This window comes from Dermacentor silvarum, chromosome 1, assembly GCF_013339745.2.
Source record: "Dermacentor silvarum isolate Dsil-2018 chromosome 1, BIME_Dsil_1.4, whole genome shotgun sequence".
In the NCBI taxonomy this organism is placed as follows: domain Eukaryota; kingdom Metazoa; phylum Arthropoda; class Arachnida; order Ixodida; family Ixodidae; genus Dermacentor; species Dermacentor silvarum.
Genome location: NC_051154.1, coordinates 57,213,262 through 57,231,653, shown reverse-complemented (window position 1 = coordinate 57,231,653; position 18,392 = coordinate 57,213,262). Strand labels below are relative to the sequence as shown.

Below are 18,392 nucleotides of genomic sequence, written 5' to 3'. Positions count from 1 at the left end.
TTATTAAACTGGAACCTTAATGCGCGCGCACTCTTATCTCTTTTGAAGATTAATTGCACCAGGTCGCTCAGACGTGCATGATCATTGTGATTAGTGCGACGAGTTTGGTAACCCTTCATGCATACATGCAGCATGATTGTTTATTTGCTATGACTTATGCTTGATTCATTCTGCAACGTTGTTCATTCTGCAATTCATCAATGCAACGTTTGGTTACACGAATAGTATGGAGCGGAAAGGCGAAGAGCAATGTCTCCAAGGATGGATTCATAGAAGTGGCCTTCCTTGTCACGCAAGTTCTCAAACCAGGTAAGCACTTTCAAATGGACCTTGACTAAATGAAGTTCGATTAATAGAACGGTCTGGACTACGACCGAAGTGAAATAATTGCAATAATTTATTTTTACGGTTTGTTCTGTCGGTACAAGTGAAATTTTGCTCACTGGCAAAGGCCAGCGGCACAAAGTTGGGGAGGAAAGCGTTATTTGTATCTGGAAACAGAATTCAAAACTTTCGTAACATCTGTTTTTTCTCTCTCTCTCTCTGTCTTCTTTGGTTTTTTTTTTTTTTCTTTTTTCATTGGCCAGTCGCCTTCGCTAATAACATATTCCCTGTCACGATAAGCAAGCGTGACACTTTTGCATACGAACTGCTTTGTGAATACAGGCCCCATTTCTGAAGCGGCAGTGGATCGGTTATGTTGCGTCATCATAGAAAAGACATGGGAATGTGAGCTTTCAAGTAGTCAATAACCCTGACTGAATTTTGCGAACAAATCCTAAAGGATTCGGCAGACGCGTTAAGATCGTGATGTGCAGATGATGGGCCATATGAAAATTCAGAGGCGATATTAACAGCTCATATAGCAATACTTTTATAAGCAATACCTTTCTTCTTAAATCCATTAGTTAAGCAAAAATCTCCTTCCTTTTTTCCCCCTTTTTTGCCTAATATCCCCACTCTGCAACATAACTGCCTATTCGAGTACGACAATAGTTTCTGTTAAAAGGCTACGGCATCAATCCTATTTATTTATTTATTTTAATACTCAAGTCTCGAGTGCCCAAAGAAAAAAAAAACATTGCCTTTGCAGTTAGAATTGCCCTAAGCAAATTTACTCGGAGCCGAATAGAATGCACGAAAGATGAAGCACAGTGTTGAGATGAAGCACTCGTCGTGAGATAGAAGATATGAAGAGAGCGAGAAATTACCTTGAACATGTCATGGTGCACTTCACGACGTTAATAGATAGGGATGACTCTGCTAATTGCGTCGGACGCTACCAATAGTTACAGTATGAGACGGACGTTCAAACATTCTGACTCTCGCGTCCAGCAGCAGTCATATGGCTTGGCAGTTTACTTTCCTGTTTTTATCAAAACGGGACGTGTCTCCTTATCTCTGACAATCAGTGATCAATGAAACGAAGAGCAGCGCGTGTGACGATATAAAAAAGTATACCTCCCTTCCACTCCGTGAAGATGGTCCAACAGCGAAGCTGTGTTAGTTACACCCAGTGTTACGAGTATTACATATGCATGTGTTGCACGTGATGCAATTGCGTAAACACAGATCTACAAGACGAACTTATATTGAAACGTTGCCAGGCGAGAAGAGGCAGCGGCTTACGACGCTGCTCGACAAGTGTCCAGTTCTCTGGTCGAAACCTGCCGAGCCGCCGCCAGAGACATCGGCTGCAGTCACGGACACAGCGCGCGTTCGGCGCGAACGCGGGAAAACGCGGATGGTGTCGGCAGCAGCTCTGTGAGTTGCGCGTTATCCGAAAGGGCCCGCCGCACAGAAACACCTTCTCTTATCGCCTCCCCTCCTCGCGCCCAGCGCGGCCTCTCATTGGTCGCCTCCTCCCCCCAGGGCGCGCCCTCTCATTGGTCGCTTCCTCCCATAGCGCGCCTCTCCTCCTTTGCAGGTCACGTGACCTGCACTCCCCCGCCGCTGCTCTCATCCTCTTCTGGTCACGGGACCTGCGTCACACCGGCGGACGGACGGATCGACGGCGCAGCCTCGACCTACAACAGTTCCGCTGTTAAAACGCATAGAGACGAGAGGACGAGATGGCACGCAAAGATAAGTAGAACACACGCGCCTAAATGCTGTTAATCTCGGTGACTATTTTATGAGCCCACTATATGAAACTCTAATCGTCAAAAGTGCCAAAATATTATGCGCATTACAACTCGATATGAATCCTCTTTGGCCGCCTTCGTTATTTCTCAGCCGTCCATGGACATTCTGGCAAACGAAATAAAATTCAATCCTTGACCCTGGCAGGGAAAATGGCCATCCAGCAAAATGTAGCACGAAGTCTACAAAAGAAGCACATAAGGGTTCGTCAGGGAAAAGAAGCTTCGCAGCAGAAGAAAAATACGTCTTGGTTCGAGGATCGAACCCGACCCCACTGCCTTTCCGGAGCAGTCGCTTTAACAACTTCGCGAATCAGGAGGCTGGCAGATAGTACACAGCAAGATCGAATTCATTCGACAATTGGAAGCGCGGTAACAGTGAACAACAAAATAAGTTCTGCTACTAGGTTACGAAAATGCGTACCTAAGTGCTGTGGGCTCAGGGCCGTGGCTTCAGAGCCAGTGGCCAGCTGAGGCTCTCAGAGACGACACAGAGTGCGGGAGACATGCGAAGGACAACATTTACTGTCCGAAGGCCCATACCAACCGAGACCCAGATTGCTGATCGCCGCCCAGGCTCGCTACTCGTGGCCCAGGCGCATGATCCCAGCTCTGATGATGAAGACGGCGGCACAGCGGTGCTACAATGCGGCCGGCGTCCCCATAGTGCATAAATAACAGTGCAGGAAAATATCTGGTAATACAGCGAACTAAAAGAACTACACGCGCTGTACTTGAAAGAAATGGCCAAGCGCAGCCTCCGCCATCCGCACTTTCGGGATCGGCGTCTCCCTATTTTTAATTTTTTTCCAAGTAAAAACACGCGAAGAAATGGTGCAGTAGATGATGAAATGAAGCAGGAAAACGTCATTAACAACGTTGATAGGATCACAGGGAACCTGTTCTTGAAAATATCTGCATCTGAAGTGTGCACGCAATTTTCGGAAACCGCACGGCAATAATATCGATTTCAATCGACACATATCTGTACCATGCCGTCAGGATCCAACTTTTCTGTTGGACTTCGTAGCCGAAAGCTATCTGACACAACAGTCATTAGGTGGATGATTTTTTTTTTTTTCGTCCAGACTGTTCTCGCAATCAACCACGAAGCTTTCGAACGACTCGGGACACTTTTTCGCGCACCATTTTCCACGCGTGAAGTCGACTCCTTTCGGCTAGTCGTGCTCCTCGTCTCTGTATCATCATCATCATCATCATCATCATCATCATCATCATCATCATCATCATCATCCTATATTAATGTCTACTGCAGGGCGAAGGTCTCTCCCTGCGATCAACAATTACGCCTGTCTTACGCTAGCTGATTCCAACTTGCGCCTGCAAATTTCCTAACTTCATCACCCCACCTATTTTTCTGCCGTCCTCGACTGTGCTTCCCTTCTCTTGGTATCCATTCTGTAATTCTAATGGTCCTCCGGTTATCCATCCTACGCAATACATGGCCTGCCCAGCTCCATTTTTCCCTCTTAATGTCAACTAGAATATCGGCTATCCCAGTTTGCTCTCTGATCCACACTGCTCTCTTCCTGTCCCTTAACGTCAGGCCAAACATTTTTCGTTCCAACGCTGTTTGTGCGGTCCTTAACTTCTTCTCGAGCTTCTTTGTTAACCTCCAAGTTTCTGCCTTATATGTTCGCACCGGTAGAATAGAATGATTGTACACTTTTCTTTTCAACGACAGTGGTAAGCTCCCAGTCAGGATTTGGTAATGGCTGCCGTATGCACTCCAGCCCAATTTTATTCTTCTGTAAATTTCCTTCTCATGATCAGGACATATACAGCTTTCTCTGTATATAGCGGCGAAAGTTTCCACTGGACTCGTCAATCATAACAAACCGCCAGCACAGAGAAAACGTCACAAAACCTTGTGCTAGGGGAACAAGAAAGGCAAGACGCGTGAGGCACAGCTCTTAGAACGCCCATTATCCGCCCATATCGCTCAATATGTGCTCATGGTAGAGTGATTTCACGACTGCGCAACCGATTTTGCTTGCTGAGTTATCGTGGCTCAATATTATGGAGCCCTGCTTGCCTTGACGCCTTGCTCAGTTCTTCGAGAGCCGAATTCACAAAGCTCTTCGTTCGTAAGCGCTCTTTCCCATCGGCCGGCCGCTTTCGCTAACAACATGTCTAGCATCAGGATTGGGTGGAATTTGCTCTTGCGAGCAGTTTGAGCGTAATAGCGCTTTTGTCACTACGGATCCTGTTTATCTTTATCATTCTTAACTAAACGCAGCTTACGTAATGGAACACAATATAGGCTATAGATCGTTCGTACATGCAGCAAAATGTCCCCATTTGACGCAGTATACTGTGTAATGTACACCAAAATATTTATAAAGCTTTGGTTAAAAAGATACGCGACTCTGTAGTAAACACGCATTGCAGGACAGAAGGCTTCACGCAGGGTGGAATAGCCGGGTTAGAGCCCCGGCTATCTGCGTCTTGGATCGTCCTGCACAATACTATATATAGTGAGCTTCTTCCTCGGCCACGACGTCGCTGTTGCTGATTCGAGGCGGCGGCAAAATGGCACGAGTCCTCACAGAGCACACATTTTATGCTGCGTTCTTCTCTTGACGTATTATCCATGCTCTTCACAGAAACATTCAGCTCGTCATTGACCAAATTGCGTATTTGACGCTGCAAACCTGTTTTAATGTACTACAGCGGGTGTTCCATCAACGACTGTTCCCAATTACTTAAATATAGAATTGAGACGCACTAATAATCTCTGGTGGCCAAGAGTCACAGAAGGAACGCACAAATGAAAACTCCCTGAAATATATCTTAGCAGCCTAATTAAAGAAGTGTCGCTAATAACCTTTACTTATCGATATTAAGCCATTAATGCCAATTGGACATTTGCAGCTACTGGACAATAAGATCTTAAAACGGATAAAAAGCCCTTATTTAAACCATCCCGGCAAAAAACGTTGAGTGTGTTTGTACATATATGTGCAAGCCTCATTTTCGTAGCTGCATATATCTATGCAAAAGCAGCTTACGCAAATGCTTAAGGCGCCTTCACAGAGGCGGTGCGCACGGTGAATTATAAAAATGTGTATAATTAGCTAAAACACATTTATTAACTTGTTTGATTAATTTGTTTGAGCTTATGGTATGAAGTTATTTTCGAAACCTGATGACAATCATTCTATGGCGAATTTACTTTGTTTGGTTTTTCTACAATGCCTGTGTTCCTAGGTATTCGTCCCGGAATTTGTTACTGAGTTCAAGTAATTTCGCTTTGTGAGGCGGGAATGTCGGCGCAATGGCGTGAGCCTTTGTGACGCAACTCCTCCGTTGCGCTGTCGTCTCTTCTCTTTGCCAAGACAAGTGCCATCAGCTCCGCCATGCGGTCAGAATGTCGCGCAATGTGCTACGCACTGCATCTCTCTGGGGCCCGTTGCGTCGCTGTGTAACTCGTTTTTTTTTTCTTCCTTTTTTTTTAGGCCAAGAAGACAATTTGGAAAATCAGATACGCCGTATCAAGGCGCGTGATAACTGCGCTACATTAAATATCCCCAATGACGAACAATACATCATTATGGGAAAAGATTCCACTTATGTTGAAGAAGATGAGTGCAAGCAGAAACAGTAAGTATAATATCGATAATATCGTATTTCTGTATTGGGGTTTCTGAGTAATTACGGCAACGTATTTGGCTCTGCGCTTATGTTGTTATTCTCGTTCGAAGGCAGCTTTAACAACGTTAGTTCACATATTTTGATCTTCTTTTCTTTTTCTTTTTCCTTTCTACATTTTTTGGGGGGTGGGTGGGAGGGGGGCAGCGCAACGTGTACCATCTGTGTACGAAATGCTTTATGGTCCTGCCCCCCGTCAAATAATCTATAGATCGTACGCGCAATGCAGTACGTGCAGGCGCTTTCGACAATTTTATTCCCGTATTTACCTATGCTACGGGGCCCCCATTTCGAGGACACATTTTCCTTCCGCCAAGAACCTCCTTGACTAACAGAGGAATCGAACCAACTCACACCTTCATATACACTAGGCACTGCGCCAGCTCGTAGTATTTTACACATAAAGGCCTAGAATTTTCATCGCAAACCAGCGCAAGTGGTTTCGACTAGCTGCTTAAAGCATCTGTTGCCAAAATCAATATGCTCCAGTCCATTATAGCCCAGCGACCATGGAGTTGTTGTTTTTTCTCTAACTCTATTGCTTTTCTATGAGTATAGACAGATAAATGTAAGTGCTCGCTTACACTTCACCCATGCATCAACTGTTTGTCCATTTATACCGTGCTGCTAGGCCTTGGACAAAGGCTCTGAGTAGGAGTAGAAAAAACAGGAATCACTTTGGTTTCACTGTCGCAGGCCCCGATACACTCTCACAAACAATTTGGCTATCGGATGTCTCGATACAGTCTTCAGACTATGATACCCTCAATTTTGTATATTGCTCTCTCCCTCTCTCCATTTCCTTCTTCATTTTTTTCGCCCTCCCTATGTAACCATGTTGGAAATCGATATAGACTCTGAATGGACAAAAGAAAAGAACGCACTACGTCATGCCAGATTCTCTACGACACAAAATGAATTTGTATTTCATAGCAGTGTGGTACCACAAAAAAAATAATAAAGTCGTCATGCTTCCGAAGAAAACAGCCTACTACGCCGAGCGTTCATAGCATTAAAAAATAAAAATAAAGAAATTCATACACCGCTTCGTAGCGAGAGAGATATGCACCAAGAACAGAATGGGAAATGTGAAGAAATAAGAAACCGCGAATTGGCAGTAAAAGCGCAAAAACAATTCGGTGCACGACGCCCATAGAGTAAGCGGGCACGTAATTAATCAGTAATGTCGAGTCACGCAACGCACAACTCTAAAGCAGAAGAAAATTCATATTTGATCCGACTCCTTCATTAGCAAGCACTGGTCTGACACCGATCAAGTCACCGCGGTTCGTTCGCACCAAAATGGAAGTGCGTCAACTTTGTAATTTTTCCAGCTTATCTCGAAGCCACGTTGCGTCAGGTAACGTGAGCACTTTTTACGTTCCGTCTTTTCACTTTCTTGAACATTGGTGAAAAATAATTAAGGTTTTCCTTTTCGCTGATCACAGCGTGGCACATCGCTTTGCGATAACTGGGGTTCACAAAGGTACTGGGGTACAAATATACAAAGGTATTCGTTGCATTTACGTGACAATGTGTGCGTCCGTGAGAACATTGGGTAGGCTCCGTACTAAACAAGCCAACTTGCAACAAAATTTACTGTAGATACGTCTTTCATCGAGACTGATGAGCCTTAGCCCACTTAAAAATTTTCGCCTCTTCGGGTGTCGCGCACATTCAACGATAGCCATACGTTAGTCGAAACACCATTTAACGCACATTGTCAATGCTTGCTTTTCTCAGTTCCATTTTCACAAAATGTGAGCAGCGTTCTATTTTTATCACCTCATTTTTTTTTCATTTCAGGTTCATGTATTTGATCGACAGCAGCTCAATGGTTTTCCCCACCAGACGGCGATACAAAAGAAAACAGGAAAATCTTGTGGCATGGTTCATCAGGGAGTTCTCTGATGAAACAACACGCTGCATCTCGTGAATTTCTCCCATGTAATATGTGCAGCAATTTATCAGTGCACCTTAATAAATTTGAGCACCCGAGTGTCATTGTTCTATTTTGTTCATTCGGCTTTATTCCCACTGGTGCTAGATTTTGCGTCAGTGTCTCGCAGGTGTGCCGAAAACTGAATGAGAGGGAAGGTTACATAAGCTCAGGGCCCACGCAGAAAGAATTAAGGTCTAATATCAAGCTTTCAGCACCCTTTTATTTTCTTTAAATGTCGGTCACAGCGCCTTGATTCTGCACTTGGATTTCCTAAAGCTGGCAATGGCGGCAGCACTCAACAGAATTATGAGAACAGAACAGGCCTCTAAGAACCTGAAAGTAAAGAATGGCATGGTGTCAGGTCGTCAAAGAAGCTGCTCTCCACCGCACTCTAGCCTTTAGTAGAGACAAGTACACGAAATATACCCGCTGCAACCTTTCCGTCCAGCTTGCATGTTACATAGTTATGACCCCGAACCACCCCTGTCTACTGAAAACAAAAAGTACACGAATGAAAATTAATGTAGCCGCGATTGCTTCAGGCAGACGGCTGCAAGCTCGCCTCTGTATTGGCCTAGGACATCTCGTCGTCTTCCCTGCCATCTAATCTCGCGGAACAAGTCGTCATGTTTTAAATTGTCAGCTTGAGCCTTCTGCGTTGTTCGTACCTGCGTTCACAAACAACGTTATCAACGCATCGAAACAATATGAAATGTGTTTTCATTTTTTTTTTGTTCAGACGGTAATGAATAAAATGTTGCCTTCGTTTAACTCAACTGGCCGGTTAGTTTGCTGTAATCTCTGTGCGTCTCGCGTTGCCCTTTAGGCGTAAAAGGACACCATGAAGAAGCGGATAAGACGCTCTCTATCTGAGTCCTGAAAGGCGATTCCGGCCGTCATACTTACTCGAAGCTTCGCAATACCTCCTCCATACTGGAAGTCAAGACGCACAGTTGGCCGAAAACTTCCTCGTCTGGTCTACAGCATAAGTTGACTTGCAACCGCCTCCCATGCGGCTTGTTCTTCGCCAGACACCATGGCGAGCGCACTGACAACGGCCTGTGTCATCTGTGCGATTCTGTGCGCCCAGCTGGTGTTTGCCGAAGAGTAAGTACGACGACAGAGTGCATTCTTCAGCTAATTTGGAGGTCGTGGTATATTGCTCGCTTTTTGCACTATATATCTCAGCTATCCTCTGTTTTCTTTTTCTTTTTCTATCTACAATACACGTGTAAAATCAGGTAGTGCTGCCTTCAGTAGGACCATACTTGAGATGGACAATAATAGGAGAAATCAAACAAAAGCGGTATTCTTGCTTGATCCTATCTGCTCTAGTGGAAATAAGTTGGCGATAGCACACTGCCTGCGAGTGAAGTCTGCGCCGTTTTAGGTCAGGGTGTTCACTCGATTCTTTATTCTTTATTCAGACATATCCCCGCTTAGCCCGAAAGCGTTACAGCAGGGGGGTTACAAACATGAAAAAAATACATCTTGATTAACACTGCACACCTGTTCACATGACAGCCGATTCCACTGAGCAATAGTTTTAAGAAAAAATGAATTGGCATACAGGCCCGTCCTAGCCCGGTATTCTCTAATTTTTCACTGGTGGTCAGTGCGTGCAGACATATAGTTTGGTGGTTTTAGGTACATTTCCCTATCAATTCCAGTTTTGTTATGATATATTTCATACATAAGTTTTAGCCGCAGTTTCTTTCGGCGAGACGATAGCGATTCCCAATTTAGCTCTTTTTTCATTGCCGTGCAGCTGTACCTCCTCCCGTACCTACCCAAGACGAACCTGGCTGCTCTGTTTTGTATTTTCTCTAGTTTATTTATGAGACATATCTGTGATGGGTCCCAAAGGGTACAAGCATATTCCAAAATAGGTCTTATACAAGTTAGGTATGCCGTGCTTCTAAGGTTAGAATTTGCACATTTTAAATTTCTTTGAATGTAATTCAAAGCAACTGCCGCTTTGCCAACCACATAGTCCACATGTGCCCGCCAAGAGCAGTCGCCCGACAGCATCACGCCCTAATATTTAGTCGTGAATTTCTTGCTTAAAATATTATTCATAAGATAGTAGCTGGCATCGGGCAATTTCGGGCATTCTCGGGCAATTTCTCGCGTTTCTTCCTGAGTCAGGTATTTTTTTCTTCTAAATTTTGCTATTATGCCAAGAAAAGGGAGAGCGTGAAACGCTCGGGTAAAATTGACCATTTGACGGGACCGACTCTAGCGCGTCAATGAAAATGAGACAAAAAATAAAAGCTGTCCTTCACAAATACAGTTTTTGGTTTTTAGGTCAACCTGAAACGGTCTTTGCACCCACCTATTATCAAATTCGTCAGTTGGCGTGTCACTAGCGCTGGACCGGAGTTGTTGTCGGGAGAGTCCTCGTCACAAAGTAATCAAGTCAATGATTACTTTACGATGTGTTTCGATAAAAAATATAGGGCATCATTAGATAACTTGAATAGAGGAGTTCGATTTATTTATTGTAAGCAACTCTCAGTTGAAATCAGCCAATGAAGTTTGCTTCAATTCTATAGCGCATGTAAATAGAGACAGAGGGAGTGATGGCGAGCGTGCAGAGTCCCCTTCCATGATACGACTGGGAAAGCTTTGGCTTTGTGGCCGTCAAGTGTCTAGCGGTCGAGGTAGTAGCAAGGTAGTAGTAGTACAAGATGTTTCAGCGAAGAAATTCAAAAGTGTTTAGAGGTAGCCTGTGGTACATAGCACAATTCTAGTTCATGAGCTTGTCTACTCAAAGAGGCGGACATTGCTTGCACAAAAAATTGAAATGCATAATCTGCTAATTAACAACAATTACCTAATTAAGTGTTTAACTAATTACCTTATGGCCCATACTGCAATTTACAAAGTCTAGCTGTAGAGTTCGTAAGGTGGATCCACTTGGAACGAATTCTCAGGATGACACCAGTTTCGAGATATTAATTCCCGAACTTTGCGGAGAAATGCATTGGCGTTCCAGTTACTTTCTTAACAAAACGTCGTTTTATGCATTGAATCACACATTGAAGCACAAAAGTAACTGGAAAGCCTACGCATTTCTCCGCAAAGTTAGAGAATTTATATCTCGAAACTGTTGTCATCCTGAAAATTCGTTCCAAGTGGATCCGCCTTGCCAACTCCACGGCTAGAATTTGTAAATTGCAATATGGGTCAAAAGGTAATTATTTAAATACTTAATTAGTGAATTTCTGGTAAATAGTTGATTATGCATTTCACCTTTTTGTGCAAGTAATGTCCGCCTTTTCGAGTAAACCAGCTCATGAACTCGAATTGTGTCGTGTGACCCGGCCGGACAACCGCTGGTCACGCCGACATTGGCCAGAATAAAATGGACTTCTAAACGGCTCAGAATTGCCGCGACCCTGAACGACTGCCAACGAAGAGAGGCGCCAACCTAGAAACTGGATGGATGACAGCAATCCATCCAGGTGGAAGAAAGTTCACTGGAATAAGCGTGAACTGACCCTTGCGCAACTGTGGCTTCTGAGAAGAGCTGATTTGTAGTGGCGGAAAACTAACGCAGTCGCTTCGCTGAAGCAGACAGCACTCCGAAGCGCCACGGTTAGGTTAAGGTGGCCAGATTTTCCCTTGAAAGTGCGTCGTGTTTAGGTCTGGTGATAGTATTGCCTTCATGACGACCAACAAAACAGAGGTTTAAGCGGTGCACCACGGAAAACTATACGTTATAACGACAAGCGGCAGCGCGCCATCGCCAGTAAACACCAACATTTCCGGGGCGTCCACTAAAAAACAGTTCCGCGCTGTACAACAAGGGCCGAATTATCCCGTACATCCAGGGTTGATGATGGCTATGGTGTCACCTCCCTCGCATGTTGATAAGCAAGGCAGGTTGATGCGTGGGGTAGCAGCCCCTTCAGTATTCCCTAATCGAAGGCTGCGTACAGCAATGGCGACCAGAGCGAGTTGGAACATCTCCATTGTTAAAAAGTGCAGCACCAGGAATGATCTGCATGTATTCCCGGAGAGGAAGCTACGTACAGGACAAGCTGTCATCCTGCCAGTTACTTTCTTCCGTCGGTGTCTCAAAGAATTGGCCAACAATGTGCCTCACTCAACAAAACTGTAGCGTAAATGATGTATCATCCTCGTTGTGTGTGCATCTGCGTGCGAGTGTGTGTGTGAGAAGAGAGAGAGGTCTAATTATCAACGCTGGGCGAGCTGTGCACTGCTATCTCGTTTCACATTGTGCTCATGCATGTGAAATAATAATAGCTCTGCGAATTAGTTGTGGGGTTTTACGTGCCAAAGCCACGATCTGATTATGAGGCACGCCGTAGTGGGGGACTCCGGAATAATTTTGACCACCTGGGGTTCTTTAACGTGCACCAAAATCTAAGTACACGGGTGTTTTCGCATTTCGCCCCCATCGAAATGCGGCCGCCGTGGCCGGGAGTTGATCCAGCGACCTCGTGCTTGGCAGCCCAACACAATAGCCACTAAGCAACCACGGCGGGTAATAGTTCTGTGAATGCGCTCGTAACCTGCACTGCGTTAAAAGAAATGTGATTTTCAAGATACAGGGCATCACCTAAGATGTCAAGATGTGCCAAGTAAGACCCCCAACCAAGCACATTGGTTCAGAATCAGTTTATTCATGTCAGTAATGAGGTAAGAATTACAAGAGATGTATATACAAAAAGAGGTCTCCTAGTTAGAAACTGAAATGGGACCACTTGGGCACGATGACAAGAATTATTGAAACATAACAGCAATGATCACATACGAAACTTGCAACTACCAAATCCTGTGAAATGTAATGCCATGCAAATGAAAAAAAAAAAACACAACGAAAGGCTGTGATTAAATTACAAAAGTGAAGAACTAGAAACGTACATTTTTTCAACAAAATAAAAGACCAACAGAAAAAATGCAGTAAAGGCCCGACGATCTAAGTTATCGCACAAGAACACACACCTACAATGGTAAAATAAGTTAATTTAGTCTGCACTAGCAAAAATAAAACGTTTCAGTTCTGTTTGAAATCTGTGAGCTTTTTGCAATTTAAGGGGAAATGGTGGTATGTTCCAGAGTGATAAAGGCCAACCTCTATGAAGCGAAAAAGCGACGAACTTTCGGCGGCGGCCGCTCGGCGACGGCCGCCCGCCGCCCGACGTCAAAAAAATGACTGTTCGCCGGCGATCAACTCTATCCAGATATTCGCAGCCCAGCGAACCGCCGCCGCCGGAAGTCGTCGCGCGTGGCGGAGAGCGTGGACCAATCGGACCACAGCGCAGAGGTTGACTTCCGTCGGGCGCCCGTCGATGGGAGTTCCGGTTGTTGACGTTTGGCTACCGTTCGGCTATTTCCCACCTTCGTTTCAAACGCTTGTTTTCCAGCGCTGTTTCACCTCCTTTTTGGTTGTTCTGCCTCAATGTTCTAGTTAATGGGTTACTGCTTGTTTGGTGTACTCTATGTAGTTAGAGGCTTCGCTTCCCGATGATGTTCTGCCCATGCATGCCCGCAATATGATGCCTTGCGTACCGCCGTGTTTCGGAAAGACGTTTGATTGAAGTTTGCAGGGTGTATTTCACTGGCACATCCGAGAAAAACGCGAGCTGAAGCATCGCGTAGGTGCGGCATATGGGCGGCTCGCTACTTCAAGCGACAAAAGAGCCTTCTCGCAAGCCACGTACGTAAAACATGGCGGCGGGCCCCGCTGCCCGCTTCGAATTGAATTTAGCGTGGCTTTTGTAGAATTTGCTTCGTTCGTAGCGAATGACTGCTTAGACGCCTTTCGCTTAGTCTCAGGCCGCTTCGACGACAGTGTATTATGGATAACCTTGTCGAGTTTTCGCGATCGCTTCTCGTTTCAAGCGACATGAAGCCTAACGAGGGACCATGATGATGATGATGATTTATTGGCATCCCCTTTGAAACGGGGCGGCGACAAATAGTCACCTAGCCTGCTTGATTTAATCAGGTATACTATACATGTTCTTTATCTAGCATTTTTGTATACCTCTCATTATCTTTCTTTTTCAAAAATTTACCTTGTACCGCTGCCTATGATTTTAAGAGATCAGGTCGTATCCATCTTTTTCCTGCTTTTTTTCCACCAGTACTCTAATCGCCTCTTGCTGATCTCTACGGCTGATCTGTTTATGTTTCCTTCCACTTTAAACCCAAGAGCTTCTGGGAGTTGCACGTTACCTACGGTTCTCGTGGATCCCGTCGCATTCCATTAGGATGTGCTGAGTGGTCTCTGGATCTTTACTGCAGCATACACATGTCTCATCTAGTTCCGAATATTTGTTCCGATGTGTTTTCGTCCTTAGGCAACCGGCTCGAGCCTCAAATAGCAAGGCACTGCCCTTTGTGTTATCGTACAGATTTTCCCTTCTAATTTCTTTCTTCTCATTCTTGTAAATCTCCATTGTCCTTTTCGTTTCCATTCTTTGCATCCAATTCACGGTCTCTATTTCTCTCACTTTCTTTCTGATGACCCCTGGTTGTCTATTTACAGTTTCGATTATCCTGTACTTGGTTGCCAACTTCCTTGACCTCTTCCTCCATCCTGTGTCCACGCTTTTCAGATATGTCAGCGCCACCTATCGGTGAAGCCGAGAGATAGGCGTGCCGATAGCATATGGCCTCTGAGATCACAAGATCTCGCAGGCCAACTAAAACTGTAATTAATAAACGTGCGCTGCTTAGCGTACGCTGTACTTCAGCGTATAGCGTACGCTATTAGTTGCGTACGCTGTACTAAAACTGTCTAATAGCTTTCCGTGTTTCCTCGATGGCAGGGCAGGCTCGAAGGCGGAAGCTGACGGGAGAAAAACTCAGCTGCGCGCGAGCGGAGAGAGCCGTAAACAAATACAGGGTGCATGGTATAATTTTTTAACTGCGCTAACACACACTGACAAGGACGAGGCAGACAAGACGTGCGCAGACTCGCAACTGAATGTTTAATGGGTGAAAATGACATATATACAGAGAAAAATGAGCACATCTGATTGGCAATCCAACCATGGATACGTTGACGTCACACAGTAGCATCTAAAAACGCCATCTCGCAATCAGCTAGTGACACCGAAGGTTCGCTAACACACCCACGTGTAGTTTTTATCTTAAATGCCTCAAACAGTTCCCTAGTACTACGGTCCCTATGACGGTACAAAATTCTAGTTTGTTTAAGAAGTGGGAGGCAAGTTTCCTTGTTTAGTTTTTTACAGTCATTACAATGCTTAGCCACGTGGGAAGAACCATCTGAGGTGCTGTTTGTTTTATGTTCTTTCAGCCGAACGTTAATACATCTAGCCGTCTGGCCGATGTATACACACCCACAAGAAAAAGGAAATTCATACACAACTGCGCAGGCACAGGGGACAATGGTTGACCCTTGCTTATGCTCAATCTTGCAGACAAAAGGGCTGTGGTTAGATGCCCTGTCAATTACATTCATTACTCTAGCACATAAACGCGACATTTTCTGAGGGGCTGAGAATACGACGTTGACCCCATACCGCTGCGCTACATTCTTCAAATTGTGTGCAACTTTGTGCTGGTACGGAATTACAGCAAACGCTCTTTTTTCTTTATTAGTGCGGGGTGAGTGCACACCACTATTTTTAACTTCCGGAGCACCTTAAAAGGATTTTGCAACTAGGCCCGAAATTTTGCCACGAACCGGCGTCTTCCCCCACAGAGAAGCTGGCCATGGCAAGAGGCATCTGCCGTCAGGTGCCAGAAAACGTCCGCCTGAGGTGCACGCAGGAATGCATCCAAGTCCTCAAGAGTGCACCAGGAAGACAACATGATTCGGGGAAAGCTAAGCAGCTTGTTGATCACCTGACTTCTTCTAATTTGTGCCTTCTTCAGTCCGATAAGGAAGGGATGTTTGTGGTGGTTCCAGAGGAAGCGTACTTAGACAAGGCCCGTGTAGCATTGGCAAAAAACTTCATTCCCGCCTCTGTGAAGTGTAAAAGGATTAAGGACAGGGCTATGGCCCTTTTGGAGGACCTGAACCTCAGTAAGTTACGCTCGTGTATCAAGAACAGTACCGGGTTGTCTCTACAGCTCTTTTTTTCTGTGAAAACCCATAAGCTTGGCTTGCCGTTACGTTCCATCGTTTCGGAAAAGGGTACATGGCAGTACACTGTGGCAGGGTTCTTTCAAGAGCACCTCGCCAATTTAGAGATAGCGGATCCGTATTTGGTGCCTAATTCTACTGCTTTGGTACGCTACCTAGAGAAGAAAAACCCAGGCGGGTGCAAAGCTTTCAGCCTAGATGTTGAGGATTTGTTTTATGCAATACCGCAGGGCGAACTTATGGTAGCCGTAAAAGAGTACATTACGGAGTTTAATGATGAACATTGCTTTGTCATGCAGTGTGGCGTTTCCCTTGAGGCTTTTTTGGAATTACTGGGCATGTATTTGTCGTCCACATATGTATGCTGGCGAGGGCAGCAATACATCCAGAAATCAGGGGTGTGCATAGGGTCTAGGGTTGCCCCTACCCTCAGCAACATCTTCCTGGCTAAAGTGGATAGGGCTGTTAATACAACAGTCTGTAGTATGGCTTCCCGTGTCTTTCGCTATGTCGACGATTACCTGATTTTTGTAGATGGAAGTAGGCTTGAAGAACTGTCTCTTCAAGTAAAGGAAGTTTTTTGTAGGTCGGGACTAAAGCCTCAATTTTACTACAGAACTTCCCCACGAAAATGAATTGCAATTTCTGGACATACGTTTGCGTTTTGAGTTATTCCACACATGTTGGTTTTATCGACCAAGGTCCCATAAGTCCCCCCTCAATTTTTCCTCCAGGCATTCGAAGATTGTAAAGAGTGGAATTGCCTTGTCGTGCATAGATGCAGCACTACAGAAGTCATGCCCCCACGTAGTAACGGAAAGTATCAGTTTCCAAGTGACTAGGCTGACGAATGCTGGATACCCAAAATTTGTAATTGGCGCAACATGTGAGAAACTCGTAAGGAAAGTTAAAAATAGTGGTGTGCACTCACCCCGCACTAATAAAGAAAAAAGAGCGTTTGCTGTAATTCCGTACCAGCACAAAGTTGCACACAATTTGAAGAATGTAGCGCAGCGGTATGGGGTCAACGTCGTATTCTCAGCCCCTCAGAAAATGTCGCGTTTATGTGCTAGAGTAATGAATGTAATTGACAGGGCATCTAACCACAGCCCTTTTGTCTGCAAGATTGAGCATAAGCAAGGGTCAACCATTGTCCCCTGTGCCTGCGCAGTTGTGTATGAATTTCCTTTTTCTTGTGGGTGTGTATACATCGGCCAGACGGCTAGATGTATTAACGTTCGGCTGAAAGAACATAAAACAAACAGCACCTCAGATGGTTATTCCCACGTGGCTAAGCATTGTAATGACTGTAAAAAACTAAACAAGGAAACTTGCCTCCCACTTCTTAAACAAACTAGAATTTTGTACCGTCATAGGGACCGTAGTACTAGGGAACTGTTTGAGGCATTTAAGATAAAAACTACACGTGGGTGTGTTAGCGAACCTTCGGTGTCACTAGCTGATTGCGAGATGGCGTTTTTAGATGCTACTGTGTGACGTCAACGTATCCATGGTTGGATTGCCAATCAGATGTGCTCATTTTTCTCTGTATATATGTCATTTTCCCCCATTAAACATTCAGTTGCGAGTCTGCGCACGTCTTGTCTGCCTCGTCCTTGTCAGTGTGTGTTAGCGCAGTTAAAAAATTATACCATGCATGTCAACCAACTAGCCCGACTTGGAAACACAGGGTGACAGACGAGAAATAAGTATCGGCGAAATACCGACGTGCCACGGTATTCACAAAATAAAAAAGAAAAGTTACAGTCCAAATAGATGCCGGCTAACGGCGAGCACTTATTGTACGCACTTTTTCAGGTCGGGCGCCTTATTTTACGTGTAAAAAACATTGATTTATGCGCTGTTTTGCCTTCTGCTTTCATTCGCCAACGTCGCTTTCGTAGCCTATCTCGTCTGGCCACAATGACTCCTCGCGGGCTGCGTCGACCGCATGGTCGGCGGCGTTCGCCGGCTCTTGCTCGCACGGAGTGTGGTGTGACGAATTCGCGACGGCGCTTCGCGCTGGATTTTTCGTCACGTGAAATTCGTCGCGAAAGTTCGCTGCATGGAGGTTGGCCTTTAGGCTGAAAAATATGCTGACTGTTTGCCGTAGTCGATGACTGTTTGCCGTAGTAAAATACAATTCCAACTCTCTGCGAACCCTGTATTCTGAATATTAAGAAGAGAGGTCTGTGGGATGATGGCTGCTTGAACATTATCGTTTATTATTCTAAAAATAAGATCGCAAGATTATATTTAACAAGATGGGTTACGCTCGAAATAGTACTTGCTCGTAATAACCAAGTCGCGCTATTCTCACATAAAAAATATGTTATAATACGAATCACTCGAAAATGGCTTGCAGTGACATTATATGACTTTTAAGTGTTTCCCTCTGATACAATGTTGTACTTAGCCTAATTAATATGAGAATGAACAAAAGCATTAAAAAGCGACATGAAAGTAACAAAGCGAGAAAGATAAACGAGTTTTAATTAGAACGCGTATTCTGATTACGATTTTCTTTTTTATGTTAGCTATGTGA

General features: G+C 44.8%; 2 protein-coding genes across 8 annotated transcripts in view; both read left to right on the top strand.

The window, feature by feature from the left end:
- The window catches only part of LOC119463792 (A.superbus venom factor 1-like), a 268,434-nt gene that overhangs the window by 123,936 nt on the left and 126,106 nt on the right, over positions 1-18,392 (top strand). Inside the window, exon 1 of one of the 7 annotated variants that reach the window (XM_037724620.2) lies at positions 8,700-8,862. The exons of the other annotated variants lie outside the window; for them this stretch is intronic. Coding sequence (XP_037580548.1) covers positions 8,792-8,862 — 71 coding nt within the window. The 5' untranslated portion in view covers positions 8,700-8,791. Of the gene's footprint in view, positions 1-8,699; positions 8,863-18,392 lie in introns of those variants that run through there. 7 annotated transcript variants of the gene reach the window in all.
- Positions 1-18,392, top strand: part of LOC125945992 (A.superbus venom factor 1-like) — a 179,508-nt gene that overhangs the window by 109,482 nt on the left and 51,634 nt on the right. The window lies entirely within an intron of this gene.